Raw genomic sequence first — 14,303 nt, 5'->3', positions numbered from 1 at the left:
TTGGGTTCATTAATGGTGTGGTCGGGAAGCATAACGGCACTTCACAGTGTAGCATAGCTTTGGATGATGCAGGGCTAGATTATCTACTGGCTTTTGGAGGACTCTTAAGACTCGTTGCTCTAACTTCCCCCAAATATCTCAGAAGCAAATATCCTTAATTAATCTTTTTTCTTGCCTCCCGTGATAAACACTGATTTTTCACAGTTTTTCCAGGAATGTGAGTGAAGAGAACATAAAAAATCCCTATATTGTTAATGTGGACCTTTGACTTCTTTTATAACCTGGGGCCGTGGCTGCTCAGTGAGGGAACAGCGGAGCACCAGGCTGTGGCTGGCACTGGGGCCATGGCTGCTCAGTGAGGGAACAGCGGAGCACCAAGCCCTGGCTGGCACTGGGGCCATGGCTGCTCAGTGAGGGAACAGCGGAGCACCAGGCTGTGGCTGGCACTGGGGCCGTGGCTGCTCAGTGAGGGAACAGCGGAGCACCAAGCCCTGGCTGGCACTGGGGCCATGGCTGCTCAGTGAGGGAACAGCGGAGCACCAGGCTGTGGCTGGCACTGGGGCCGTGGCTGCTCTGTCAGGGAACAGCGGAGCACCAGGCCCTGGCTGGCACTGGGGCCGTGGCTGCTCAGTGAGGGAACAGCGGAGCACCAGGCCCTGGCTGGCACTGGGGCCGTGGCTGCTCAGTGAGGGAACAGCGGAGCACCAGGCCCTGGCTGGCACTGGGGCCGTGGCTGCTCTGTGAGGGAACAGTGGAGCACCAGGCCCTGGCTGGCACTGGGGCCGTGGCTGCTCTGTCATGGAACACGGAGCACCAGGCCCTGGCTGGCACTGGGGCTGTGGCTGCTCGGTGAGGGAACAGCGGAGCACCAGGCCCTGGCTGGCACTGGGGCTGTGGCTGCTCGGTGAGGGAACAGCGGAGCACCAGGCCCTGGCTGGCACTGCGGGTTGTCCATGCTGTGGACAATGCAAGAAGCAGTGGCCATGGCCGGGTGCAGGCCGTGTCCGCTCCATTGCAGAAGTAGCAGAGCACAGGGTGTCTGCGGCAAGTGCTGCATCGTGGAAGTGCCGAAACAGGGCAGGACATGTGTGGACAGGGAAGACAGGCAGGGAAGAAGCAGGAACACAGAGGAAAAGGCGAGGGCAGGAGGAGGGCCAAGCTAACCATCCAGGCGAACCCCCACTCCCTCCATGGAACACAAAGAAACTGGCTCCCTGCTTGTGTTGCAGTTAACTGGTTTTATTGGCCAAGTCTCCTCCCAAAGCCCTTTTTTCCCAGGCATTTGGGCAATTTTTGCCCCACCAGCCAGTGGGGGGGTCACTCACAGCCCCATCATGGAAGTCTCCTCTCCCTGGACTGGCTGCCAGGAGAACCTTCCCCAGCGACAGGGCTAACAGCACATGTACAGCCCTTTACAGGAATTCTTCACCTCATGAGTAGCATATGTTGAGACATAAATAAAAATCATATTGGTCCCTCTCATATGGCCAGAAAAACATTTTTTTTTTACTTGGTGATCTCAGAAAACTCCAGGACATCAAGTTTAAGTGCTGAGGATTTAGGTTGTCCAGTGAGCTGTGAGATGATCTGGATTAGTGCCCTGTCAGCCCCAGGATGACTGAAAATCTGGGACTCTGAATCCAGGTCAGTATAATCAAAATAATTTTGCCTCCCCTTTGCCATTAGCTTTTGAAGGATGGTGTTGTTTGTCACATTGCTTTTGCTTGGGTGTCAGCCAGGAGAAAAGGACTCTGCCTGTCTCAGGCATGGGCATCAGTTTGTGTTGACTCAAGTTGAGTAAAGTTCGCACAAGACCCACAAGCTGCCACTTCTAGTTCTGCTGAGTTCTCAAGGGACATTGAAGGCACCCCTTCCCCTTTTTCAGTTATGTCCCTTGTCAAAACCATGGGAAATGGTCATAATAGTATTGCTTAAGTGTTTTGAATTCTCTGTACAATATTAATCTCTTTGAAATGTTTCCGTATCACGTTATGGACTGCAAGTTTCCACATGCTGCAGAATTCCGTGGGGTTCGAGGCTATGTGTATTTTCTAGGATCGAACACCTGATACTGATGCCATACCTTTATTTTTGAGGTTAATTGGAAGACCTTGATTTTTTATCCCTTGAGTCTGCCTAAGCAGTAATGAATACCTATATTCTGGACACCTCCCTTCCATGGGAAGACTGATGAAGAAGCAATTTCTCTTTCCTGAAGTGAGAGATTTGGAAAAACAACAAAAAATGTAGCTGTGGTAGCTAACAGGACAGTCCCCAATTGTTTGTGCTACTCCTGATGAGTAACTTTGTGTTTAGAGAGTGGAGAGAGCAGCTGCGGGCAGAAACCCAGTGAGACATCGATACTTGAATGTGCTGCTCAGGAAGGAACTTAATGGTTTCCTTTTAGAGGAAACCCTATTAATTTAGCATTAATAATGCATTGAACTTTAAAGCCTCAAGGATATTGAGGCCATTTCTTTGAAGTTGCTGAGTGTCCCCGAACCATGCTGAAATTGATAATTGGTGGGAGTGGAGGGTGTGCAGTGTGATGGAAAATATGAGCTGCTGTGAAGTTGGTATCATAAGATATCTTGCTGCTTGTTATTGCATTATTTTGTAGAGGTTTTCAGACTTTATATCTAGACATAATTAAACAACTCAAGGGTGAAGAATTAACACAACATAGAATAGGCTGATGGGTGTGCTGATGCTCCCATCAGAGATTCAGGGAAACACCAAGACAGCCAAATTGTATTAATGTGGTTTGGGTCCCCTGAAGCCCTGAGTGTGCCATCAGTAACTGAGGTGAAAGGTGCTGAATTCCCCACTCCTTGTGATCAATATTATGTTCCAGTTGCTGCTATACAGCTGTAGTTTTTCCCCCAACATTACTAACAGTACTTCAGCTCTGGAGAAGTTTTGACTCTTGTGCCAGAGAAGGAAGAGAGCAGTACCTCCTTCAAAAGTAATATGAACCCCATAGACATGAATAGGATCTGAGGAAGCACAGACTTGCATCCCTAGTTGGTAGTAATTTCTGGGTAAAACCTTTGGTATTCTTTCACTCAGAGCTGCTCAACTTCCTCAGACAGCAATGCAGGAGTTCCCTGTCTCTCAGTTGTTCCAGAAGTGAAATTTTGCCAAAGAAGAAAACACAAAGCATGTATTATTTTAAAAATTGAAGCAAATAACATTGTGTAATGCTTCCTTCCCCCAGAAAGTTCTTGGGGAGGGCAAACACTGTCTTTTACATTATGTGGTCTAACTCCTGAATGTGTGTTTTAGTCACATTAAAAAGGAAAGCAGCTTTTTAGGGGTGTTAGATATTCTCCAAATTGAGTTAGTGGTGAAGAGTTTAATGTCCAGTTGGGTATTCTTCATGAACATTATTGGGAATCATTCCTGCCAACAGATTCCTGCTTATTTCAACACATTTGATAATATTCAGAAGTCAGAAGAAGTTGTTGAGTAATTTTATTTCTACCCTCCTCAAAAGCCAGCTACAGGGTACCAGTAGGTGCAACAGTTTGGTTTGTTACAGTGTAACACCACATTGTCACTGCTCCCTGCATCCATATGAGCCTGCCCGTGTGAAATCTAACCTTTTGGCCAAGGTTTATAATTGGAATCTTATCAGAAAACAAAATCGTAATAAACAGAAAATAGACAGAATAGTCAAGTCTCTGTGACTCAGAGCAGAGTTCCAATTGTAGTGCCTTACTTCTGCCCTCAGATGTGATAAAATCAGGTCTGCTTTTCTTGTGTTGAATATTGCTTGGAATTCACAGCAGCAGTGAGAGCTTTTACACATGGGAATGGAGGAAGAAGGATTTATGGAATTGGAAAGTATTAACTTAATGAAAGAGCATTTGCATGTTTTCTGAACAAAATGTTATCCAGAAAAAAAAAGAAAAAAAAGAAAATAAATGGCCTAGTTGATGAAAGCATTTTATTTATTGGTGCCTTTATAATCCTTTGTTTTGTTTTTCCTCTCTCAGCTTATGCTGATGCCCACAGTGTAGGCTGTGAGATTCATAAGCAGGCCAACCTTTCTTGTCCTGTAGCTACTCATCTATAAATGATGCTTTATTTAGTGCCTGAAATGTCTGTTGTTAGGGTCTTTTAATATAAAAAGGCTGCATAAAAACATCTTAAATACAGCTGCAATTATGTACAGACTTGTTTTATACAAACTAAATTAATTATAGAGGGTCACATCTTTAGCTTATTGCATCTGCTTAGTTCCCCTACTGCCAGGTCCACTTTGTACATGTGTATCATATTTGCTTTAAGAGGTATTTGTTGGTGTGAGCCAAAAACTGGTACTTGTTATGACTGAAGGTGTTGAAAGTTATATTTTAGATTGAGTAAGTCTATCTTCCCTCAAAATTTTAGGTAACCTACCCTTGGGTTTAACAGTCCACAAAATATCCATGTAAAATTCAGTAATCAGAACTACTTAAAATTATTACAAAGCAGGTGTTGCATAAGACTGTGGAAATGGAGTTCAGCAAAAACAATCAAAATTTTTCTTACAGCTTTTATTTTTATTTTGTTTTAAACTGCTGTGTCCTTCCTGTTATCTACAGGACTACATTTCTGTTAGGACTCATTATCTTCTGAAACACTACAGGGAAATTGCTCTAATTTTCATCTCTGCCATTAGGCACAGCTGTCTTGGATTACTCGTCAGTGACTGAGTAAGACACCTTGAGTGTGAGGAAGCTGCTCATAATGAACTGTGGAAATCTGATGGAAAATCGAGTAGCAATAAATAGCTAAAGCAATTGGCTTATGCTGGCTGGGAGGGAACCAGGATAAGGTTTCTAAGTGAAGATCACACCAGCATCTAACACCATGTAAATAAATCTTCCACTTGCAGTGTTCACCGTTGTAATCACAGAATCGAGGATTTCTTCTTGTAGCAGACCCTCTGCCATTTTTCTGTGACTTTCCTATCAAAGCATTAGCAATGACTTAATGTTGCACTAAGATTATTATGAAACTAATGGCTCATAGTTGCAGCTGGTTTTATTTTTAATAAACTCATAACTATGCAGAGGGATAACAATGATAAAAATGTTGTCATATACTTACTGCCAGGCCAATACTGTCAGGTTATAAGCAAGGCTTTTATGGTGTAAGATGAGATAAACCTGCAGAATAATTGATAGAGCAATCAGAAGAGCTCAGATCAATAAAATCCAGGTGAGGAAAGATCTTTTCCTAACTGCTGCAAGCCTGATTCTTCCCAGCCTAGCGTTTTTCATCTGTGTGAAATGGCAGTAAAGTGAATGGAGAATTCTGATCTGGCAGGGTTCTACTCTTGGCTCAGGCTCATATGTGAGTGACGTAAATGGTGCCATCAGATAAAAGCCTTTCTATGATTCATGAAAGTATAGAACGTAAATAAGTAATTGTAGAATGGTGTGCGCCGGCAGTTTATATACAGCGTTCTGTATTCGCTGCAGCTTTTTATATAATGTCAACATCAGCATTCCAGCAAGGTGAAGACTTCTTAGCACTGCAAATGCTGTGCAGGTATTCCAGCATCTGCGTTGTGATACCTGGTATCCAATACAATGCTATCTGATCATTTTAAAATGCATTTACTCACCTAGTAAGAGCTTTTCGTTTTTGAAACATGAGGCTACTCACTTTAGCCTCTAAGCTCGAGAGAGTTAACTGCTGACTTTATGGGTCATTGGCACCTTTGCTGTTTGCATTTACTATTCATTTTTATGATCCTATACTATGCTGTTTCCTTGTGCATGGAAGCCACTAGGAAATAAGAATGCACAACAACTTGCAGAATTTAGCCTGTAATTGTATGCTCCACAATGAGACATACCTACAGTAATCTGATAGAATGAAAGCAACACATGTCATATGAGCTTCAAATAAATATTCTGTTTCCTCTGCAGCAGCTTTATTGAAAGAGATCTGACATAATGGTGTTGTATCAGCAAAGCTACTAATCTCAGATACCAGAGATTTCAGTGCTAGAGGAGGGAACACTGCACAAATGGAGGTCATTCAGTATCCTCAAGCACTTGGACAACTTTGTCATTTTGGACTGTTCCTGCTAATGGCAGAATGCAGTGCTGCTGCTACAAATGGTTGCAGAGCTCCTTGTGCAGGTAACCTTCAGTGTCTGTCTTGCAAAACCAACACTGTTTCTAGGAAGCAAAAGCCATACTCTGGGTTTTAGTGGTAAAAGCAGGAGCCTTGGAGGTATCACAGTGTGGGGTTTTATTGTTTTTTAAGATATTTAACCCTCTTCAGGAATACAGGATTGCTTTCTAGACCTTTTATCTGCCCCCTGCCAACAAGGAGCTGCTGCCATGGAGGAGCTGCAGTGTTCTGGTGTCAGAGGCCACACAGAGAGACCACGTGTCCCTTTATATGGTCCTTGGGTGGAAGAATTGCAGGAAGAGGTACGGTAGTTTAACTGAAATCAGAAGGATGCTGAGAGAATTTTGCTATTTTCATGTGTCACGAGATGGCACATAGGAAGAATCCATTTCCTTGGCAAGAATCCTTGAGCCATAAGGTTGAACCTGTTTACTCAGGCACAGAGCCATTCTGTCAGATGGGTATTAATACTCCAATTGCAGAGAGCCTGTGTTGTATGTGCATCAGGTGTGTGTGTCCCAGATAGGATTCCCAGCAAGGATTGTCCATATGGCTGTTCATTCTAATTTTATATTCCCTTGTACCATTACTAATCCAGGTATGGGTCTGATTATGTGTCAAAAATAGGGAACAGCTTTTTCCCCCTTCGGTAAGTCCTCTTGCCCACTTGCATAAGACAAATTGGAGTGATGGTTTTGGAGAAGTTTCTGGAAGACAGACTTTTCTCCCTGGCCTTACCAGACTTCTTCCTTCTGCATTCAGAGAAATTAGAGCTTTATAAATTTTTTCCCTTTTTAAGTAAAGTCCCTGTGGGCTCAATGCAAGTAAATCTTTGGCACCAAGCTGGATTTCACATGCACTGCAGAGTGGAAATCTGTGTTCAGTCACTCTCTGCATTACTTTGCAGGATGTTTTGCCTGGACTGCTATAAAATGTTGAGGTTTCAGAGTTCAGGAAAGAGCACAGCACTGGAGATTGTCACGCTAACTGCCCACTCACAACCCCACCTGCCTTGCCTCTTGGTTTCCTCAGCAGACTCAGTTCTCTGTACATCAGCAGTGCTGCTAGCATTGCTCTTGCTCTACCTTAGATATAGCTAGGGCACAACATCTTAGTTTGGTATTGTATTTCCTGTGTTTCTTTTTCGTGTGAATTGAAGGATCTGATATCTGATGAATGTGTGGAGTGATGCCAGGTCATGCTCTTCTCTGATAGCTGAAGCAAGTGCACTGGCATCCAAATGTTCAGTACAGAGCTTTGATAATCTAGTTTCTTGCTCATTTCATGCACCCTGTTCCGTACTAATGAAGCAGATATGAAAAAATGTCATAAAAATATTTTTTTCCTGATATTCCTTTTGAAATTAGCTATTGTAAGTATTGGGGTAACCCACTGAAGCAGAACTGCAGAGCCAGCATATTTCGATTTTGGTTTTAATATAAACTCCAAATAATGGATTATACTTCTCTTCTGGACCTGACATGTATCATTCAGATTGCCCTACAGTGGGAACAAGCAATCTGTTTTTCAGTTGTACACATTTTGGTGAATGCTGATATTAGGCAGCTGCATTTGAAAATACCCATCCTACCCAAATTCTTAGCTTGCTTTTACCTCTCTCTCTCTCTGCATACATATGATTTTTTTCAGCTACTTCTAAAATGCATATGCCTCTTCCTGGCTGAAATTATTTGAGCTGTATATATGACTACAAGGTGCACTTTAATGCAGTGTAATTTCTTGGGAAATTTTAAGTAGAAGAATTATGGCTCTCTCTACTTTGTTGGGACTCTTTAGTATCCTCTCCTACTGCCATTTTGAAATCTTTAAGAACTTCTTCTTCTGAGGACATGAGAGCAAGTGTTGAGATAAAAAAAAAATTGTGGTTCAGACTGGATATTAACAATTTTCTGCTCATATATTTTGATTGTGGGTTGGGATTTGCCATTTTGCAAATGTTTGTACAGTGCGGTCTAGCACAACTAAGCCATGCACAGTTGGAGTTCTCCAGGCAATGTTATAAAAACTAAAATATGAGGAAAATTTCATCTGCAGACTGTAAAGGGTGCACAGTGGAACAGTCCTTTCAGTGTAACCCATCACTACTCAGTTAATGGAACAACATCTGTTCTGCAAGGAGAAATCTGCATCCTCATGTACCCCATCCCACCGGCATGGCTGGATTTTGGTAAGGCAGCGTATTGGTCCTTCTGTCAGTACATTTCATTAAAGTACATTTAATTGACAAGTTTTACTTTTGTTTCTGCAATACGCAGTCAGTTAAATCATAAATACTGTTTTGTAACTTGATAGAATGGTATTTAATGGTCTTTATCTTGTATCCCTTTTAGCCTGAATTTCACATCCTCTTCATAATTTTTAATGACAGCAACAATTTTTATTATACTGCTGGAACTTTTCCCAGGGTAGCTGTGTTTTTCCTAAATAATATGTGATTTAGAATTGAAACTGCAGCAAAAAGCTGTTAAATACAGTATCTTCTGTAACTGCAAATGCATGTAAAAAAAAAAATCTGGTCCTAGTGAAAGAGATTGAAAGTGTCTTAAAAAGAAGACAACCCCAAAATCTAAGTCAAATGGTGTCCAAGGTGACTGAGCTTTCTGTAGCTCAGGGGGAGTTGCTCTAAGTAGGAACATACCAAGCAAACCACAGGTGAAGGCAGAACATATTGGTGTATCAGCTCTTCGCTCTTATGGAGATCAGCTGAACATTTGTCTTGATGTGTGTCTGTGTACCCTTTGAAAATGCTTCCAATTAATAGTGACTTTACATTTTGACCACAAAATTTGCTCTAATTCCAATTTAAAGACAAAGAGAAGTGATGACGAACAGCAGCAAACATGAGCAATCAAGACCTTTCTGCTCTTGGCTTTTCAGAACTTTGGGGAAATCATTTAGGCAACAAGTCTTATCAGGGGCAAACCTCATACAAAGCTTAGGCTTTTTGTTGCTACAACCTTCAGAATATTGGTCGAAGAAACCTTTTCTTGTGTTCCTCCATTGTGCTCCCAGATGCTCTCACACTGAAAGAGCTGCATGTCAGAGACACCAGTCACAAGCAAGTTTTTGGCAAGTTACCTGGGTGGCTGAAGAGGGGGAACAGGCGTGGGTGCTCCAGAATTTGTCAGTTGAAATACATGAGAAAGTCTTTTGCCAAAAAATAGCTCACAAAATGCATGGAGCAAAATTGAGTGTTACGCTGGTGCTGGCTAGCTTTGCTAACTTCTTGCAGTGCACGTTTTCCTGTGGAACAACCAAAACCAAATGTTTAGGTGCCGTTAGCCAAGGCAGCAGGTTTGGACAGCATTGCCTGTCCAGTTCAAACTCAGAAAAGCCTTTTTCAACCTGTCTATTTGGTGTGCCAGTAAAAGATTGGCTGATATCTATATATTATGATCTCTTGACCAAAAAGCAATTTAATATTAAATCAGGTGTATGTGTACTTTTAGTGATTGCCTAGAATTGTCTGTAAGCTTTAGCAATATGCTGTTGGATAGAAAGTTGTTTAAATGCTCTGCAACAAATAAATCTTTGGCTGCTGCTGGCAAGGTGTGAGCTATTGCCATCTTTCTATTGTCTCAACCATGTAATAAGGCTGATGCTGCAATTCTTCCAAAGCAGAGTAGATTTTACTGTGTGATGAACAGGGACAAAGTTCTCCTAGATACATATGCATAGTAGGATTCTATAGATTGAATAAAGATCACCTAGGAATTTGAGTGACTCTTCTGTAGAGGATAGTACCCTATTTCAAGTTCCTAAAATTTAGCTAATTAAGTCCTATGTTTTGCCCTAATTTTATAGTTTCTTTGATTATTTCTTTCTAGCTCAACAAAATTCACCAAAAATCCATGAAGGCTGGTGGGCTTATAAGGAGGTGGTCCAGGGAAGCTTTGTTCCTGGTAAGTGGAATTTTAAAATTTCAGATTTACTTAGATTTTTTTTTTTCACTGGAATTAATATGGTTGGGTTTGGAGAAGATATTTTGGGTTGATTTGTTTTCATTGCAAAGATTTTTAGTTGACAAGTACTCAACATCGTATTATTGTGAAGTGCAGAAAGGTTTCTGTTAATCCATCATCCAAAGACTGTGGCTTTTTTTAAGGGAAGAAATCACTTTGATGACATTCCTAGTTTCTCTCAGTAAAACCAACGTGATGCTGCTTTGTGAGTGTATGTGTTCTAAATGTAGAAAAGGGAAAGGAACTGAAAAGTATTACTGTTAACTGAAATAATTTATCTGTTGCAACACTTCTAGGTAATAGCATTTCTACAATTTTAGATTAGATTTTAGAGTAGATTAGGACAAGAACCCACTACATGCAATTGTCACTGATTTTTGTTTAGTGAACAAACTATGAGTCAAAAAAATTAAATAACTAGGCTTCATTGAGATTTAGGCAATGATAAATAATCAAGTGTCAGCTAAAAGGATTCTGTGCAGCATCTTTTCAGTGTGATTAACATGCATTAATTGATGTGTATTAGCTATATCTTATAAGGCAAAGTAGCGCTTCAAGTTTTATCATGAATGCATTGAGAAAATTGCTATGTGATCCTTATTTTCTCATAATAGTAGAAAATACTGTTTGGCTGTTGTGTGAGTGTTGCACTATGATATGAAATGAATGACACACACATATTGAGATGTCTAAGGTAAGAAAAGGGCTATTTATTTCTGAACTCTGATATTTATAGAATTTTAAAAATGACCATGGATTGGAGGATGAAATTGCTACTTCTTTAACCACACTGGTTAAACTAACAGTCCATCAATTTTCTCCTCTTCTAGAAAGGAATGCAAAACAATCATTATTTACGTGAAAAGTGCATGAGAAACTCCATTGCAAAAATGAAAACATTGGAAGGTTAGAAGAACTTAGAAGAACAGGGCAACATGTGAGCTATTCCTGAGGATCTGTAGATTTGACTTATCATCAGGTTCTTTCACGGTTGAGAGAACTGTTACAACCTGACAGTCATCTGAAATTCCCAAAATGCTGATTGCCTTGTTCAGAATTCTAGTGCAAATGAGATTAAGTATTTCAGCCCACACATTTCTGGCACTGAACTGGTTGTGAAAATCTACAGGCCTGGAGCTTAATTGCATATTAACGCAGCATAGAGTAGCTTTTCAGCTGTACTTGAGATTGGTTTGGGCTGTCAGACACACTCCAGTGTATTGTGCATGTTTAGTTCCTCATAGTGACAGTAGGGGAAGAAACCTGGAGAACATAATCACCTGATTTCAAGATATTTCAGCCTTCCTGAGTTGCATAATTAAGGTAGATGCCCAGCAGAAAATGAATGAAAAAAATATTTGCTAAACAGGCCTAAACTTAAAGTTACTGAGAAAAATAATCTAATTGTCAGAATGTGTAAGAGCTGTAGCGAGGGATGCGGGACTCCAGACGGCTTATTGCATCCAAGATGTCACAGCAGTCCAGGGTCGTGATGACAGAGCCTGTGCCTACAGCTGTCAGCTCTAGCTGCAAACAAGCCTGAAGACTCTTTAATGTTGGTTTCAGTGCATTATATACTTTTCTTTGCTCAGCATCTTAATACAGAAGAACCATTCTATACCTTGGCTTTTACCTATAGCCTGTCATAACTACTATAATTACCATATTCATGTTGGTATTCTCCAATCACTAAAAGTTAGTATGTTACAGTTTAGGCTAGAAGTTGTATTTCAGTTTTCTTGCAGTGGAAGATTCTGAGACTTTTTTTCTGCTTGCAACATCAGCAGTCTTGTTTGCCTGTGGTATCTTTCTTCTTGTTTTAGGTGGGTTTATCCTTTGCTCTAAGCCATAAAACCCCTCCTAACTAACTTACCCTTTGCCTTCTTAGTTATCCAGTACAACTGTATCAGCAATTCTTTTCTTCTCTATCAAAACCTGCTTTCATTTCTATTCCTTCTTCAGATTCTACATTCAAAAATCTTTCTGCCAGTCATACATATCTGTGAGTCTTTCTTGTCAAACTTTCATCCTTCCCAACAACAATGTAAAGAAACCTGTGATCAGTTCATGCTTATGGTGTTCTAGTCTTAATACTGTGAGACATTTAGGCTTAGGTACATCCTTGAAATATGAATGAGGAAACAGTGATGACTCAGAAACTTCTGGGAAGGAAGACCTTTTAGATAGTGTGGAAGAAGGTTTCCTTTCTGAGGGAAACCTGAATTAGCAATGTCTTGAATATCTGACTAACCCAGCACACATTCTCAGGAACTGGTCCAGAAAGTCAGTAATGAACAGCTTACTGAAGCAACCTTGAAGAAAGCAAGAGGAATTTGGGAGTACCTTTCTTTCAAATTTAACTCTGCAACATGTCAGCCTCAGCAGAAGAGAAAAATCCCATGAGACTTTACAAACAACTAATTTTTTACCCTAGATTTGAGAGCCTTTGAAAACTGTATTTAAAGTATTTCAAGGCTGCGTTTGTGGCTGTACTCTCAGACTAACACATCACAAAGGATCTGCTGATGCTTTTTAAGTTTGTCTATGTTGGTTGCAGTCCCATATCAGATCTCACTCTAGATGCTAGTTAACCCCTGAGATGTGAGAGCTGCCAGGCCAACTGAGGAGCTGTTGCTGGCATTGCTGATGTGCACTGAAGCAAACAGCTACAGCCATCTTGTCAGGATGTTTTCTTCCCACAGCTGTTTGTCCTGACCCAGGGCTGGAAGTGAACACCCCCAAAGATACTAGAAACGAGTGTTTGTCCAACAGCCTGTCCCCGCAGTTCAGAACTGGCATCTCAGTTAATATGACTGACATGAATCCAGCTCTGTAACTGCTTGGGGGAGCAGCCACAAATGCAGAGATGATTAATTAGGGGCAATATAATTGTAAAACACTCCAGGAGGAGTTGCCGGAGTTTGTCTATCACAGCTTTAGCTGGGTAAATACTTTTCATCTACTTCAAAGCAAAGTCACTGTCTCTCTTTGAACTCTCACTTCTTCCATGGAGAACTGTGTAAGAATGCAGTTAGGAGTGTATCACAATATGCCTGGGTTAGAATGTGCTAGTCATAGGTTTTTCTGCTTAGTCTGTTTTGAAAGCATTTAAGCCAAGTCCTAAAAACGCATTGGATCCTGTGCAGATTTGCCATTGAGCAGTTCATAAAATCAGGCCATATTTCATTACATTCCCCAGAACCAGACTACCCATATTCTGGGATAGATTTTAGAAAAAAATAATTTAAATCCCTTTCTAATGTTCATCTGAACACAGGTTATTTCCTGCTATAAGCCACTGAGCTGCAGTCAGTGATGTGTATCTCACAGAAGGGAAAGATGTAGGCAGAAATGAGGTTACAAGACTCCTCACAGTGTCTTTGCTTCTTTCAGTGCTCCAAGAGAAGGCAGGATTGAGAGCTGGCAGGTTCTCTCAGCACAAGAACTGTGGCTCAGGTCTGTCTTGGTGCCCAGCCTTGAAAGAGAGATGCAGAGTTCTCAAATGCAGGAGGGAAAGTTCATCAAGGCTGGGTTTGTGTATCTGCTACTGGAGCAGAAACCACTCTCCATCTCTCACCTGTTCTACAAGCAAAGAATTGCTCTTATAATTTAAATAATGTAGGCAAACAAAGTAGAAAGTAAGTAGAACTTCAAAATGTTAATTGAATGCAAATTATGTTTCAAATTAAACTTTGGGGAATGTTCAAGGATGAAGAAGGAATACTTTACTTTATGCATGGTGATTTGCATAATAATAAAATAATTTATATTATTAAAAACATTTACTACATAGACTTTTTTTGGTGTGGAATATCAAATTAATTTTTAATGGGTTAAAACACCTTTAAATAACCTTTTTCATGTCTGTTCTTTGGCTGTGACTATGAATATGTGGTGTCACTGAAGTGATACAAGCAATTTCCAGGTGACCAAGATACTCATATTCAAAATTCATTGATAACCTTGTTGTTTCTTCAAATAGATGTGTATTACCTTTGATAATCTTTGTGATTGTATTGATCCTTTTCATACTGGTTCTGTTTTTTCATACCAATATGAAAGTGGGCTTTGTTAAGCATAAAATATAAAGGTTGTTAAATCTAATTTGTGATCACAGAGTGCACTTGGCAAACCTCCATCCTGTTGTGGAAACTCTGGACTATGTGATAGTACAAGCATGTAAGT

At 40.8% G+C, this 14,303-nt stretch overlaps 1 protein-coding gene across 1 annotated transcript in view; it reads left to right on the top strand.

The window, feature by feature from the left end:
- Positions 1-14,303, top strand: part of CA10 (carbonic anhydrase 10) — a 153,384-nt gene that overhangs the window by 25,472 nt on the left and 113,609 nt on the right. Inside the window, exon 3 of the mRNA XM_054278701.1 lies at positions 9,984-10,058. Within this exon, the coding sequence (XP_054134676.1) occupies positions 9,984-10,058 (75 nt within the window). The remainder of the gene's footprint in view (positions 1-9,983; positions 10,059-14,303) is intronic.

This window comes from Melozone crissalis, unplaced genomic scaffold, assembly GCF_028551555.1.
Source record: "Melozone crissalis strain CALT ecotype California unplaced genomic scaffold, PUWL_Pcris_2 ptg000026l_1, whole genome shotgun sequence".
In the NCBI taxonomy this organism is placed as follows: Eukaryota; Metazoa; Chordata; class Aves; order Passeriformes; family Passerellidae; genus Melozone; species Melozone crissalis.
The sequence above is the reverse complement of the archived record's forward strand: the minus strand, read 5'-3'. Positions and strand labels throughout refer to the sequence as shown.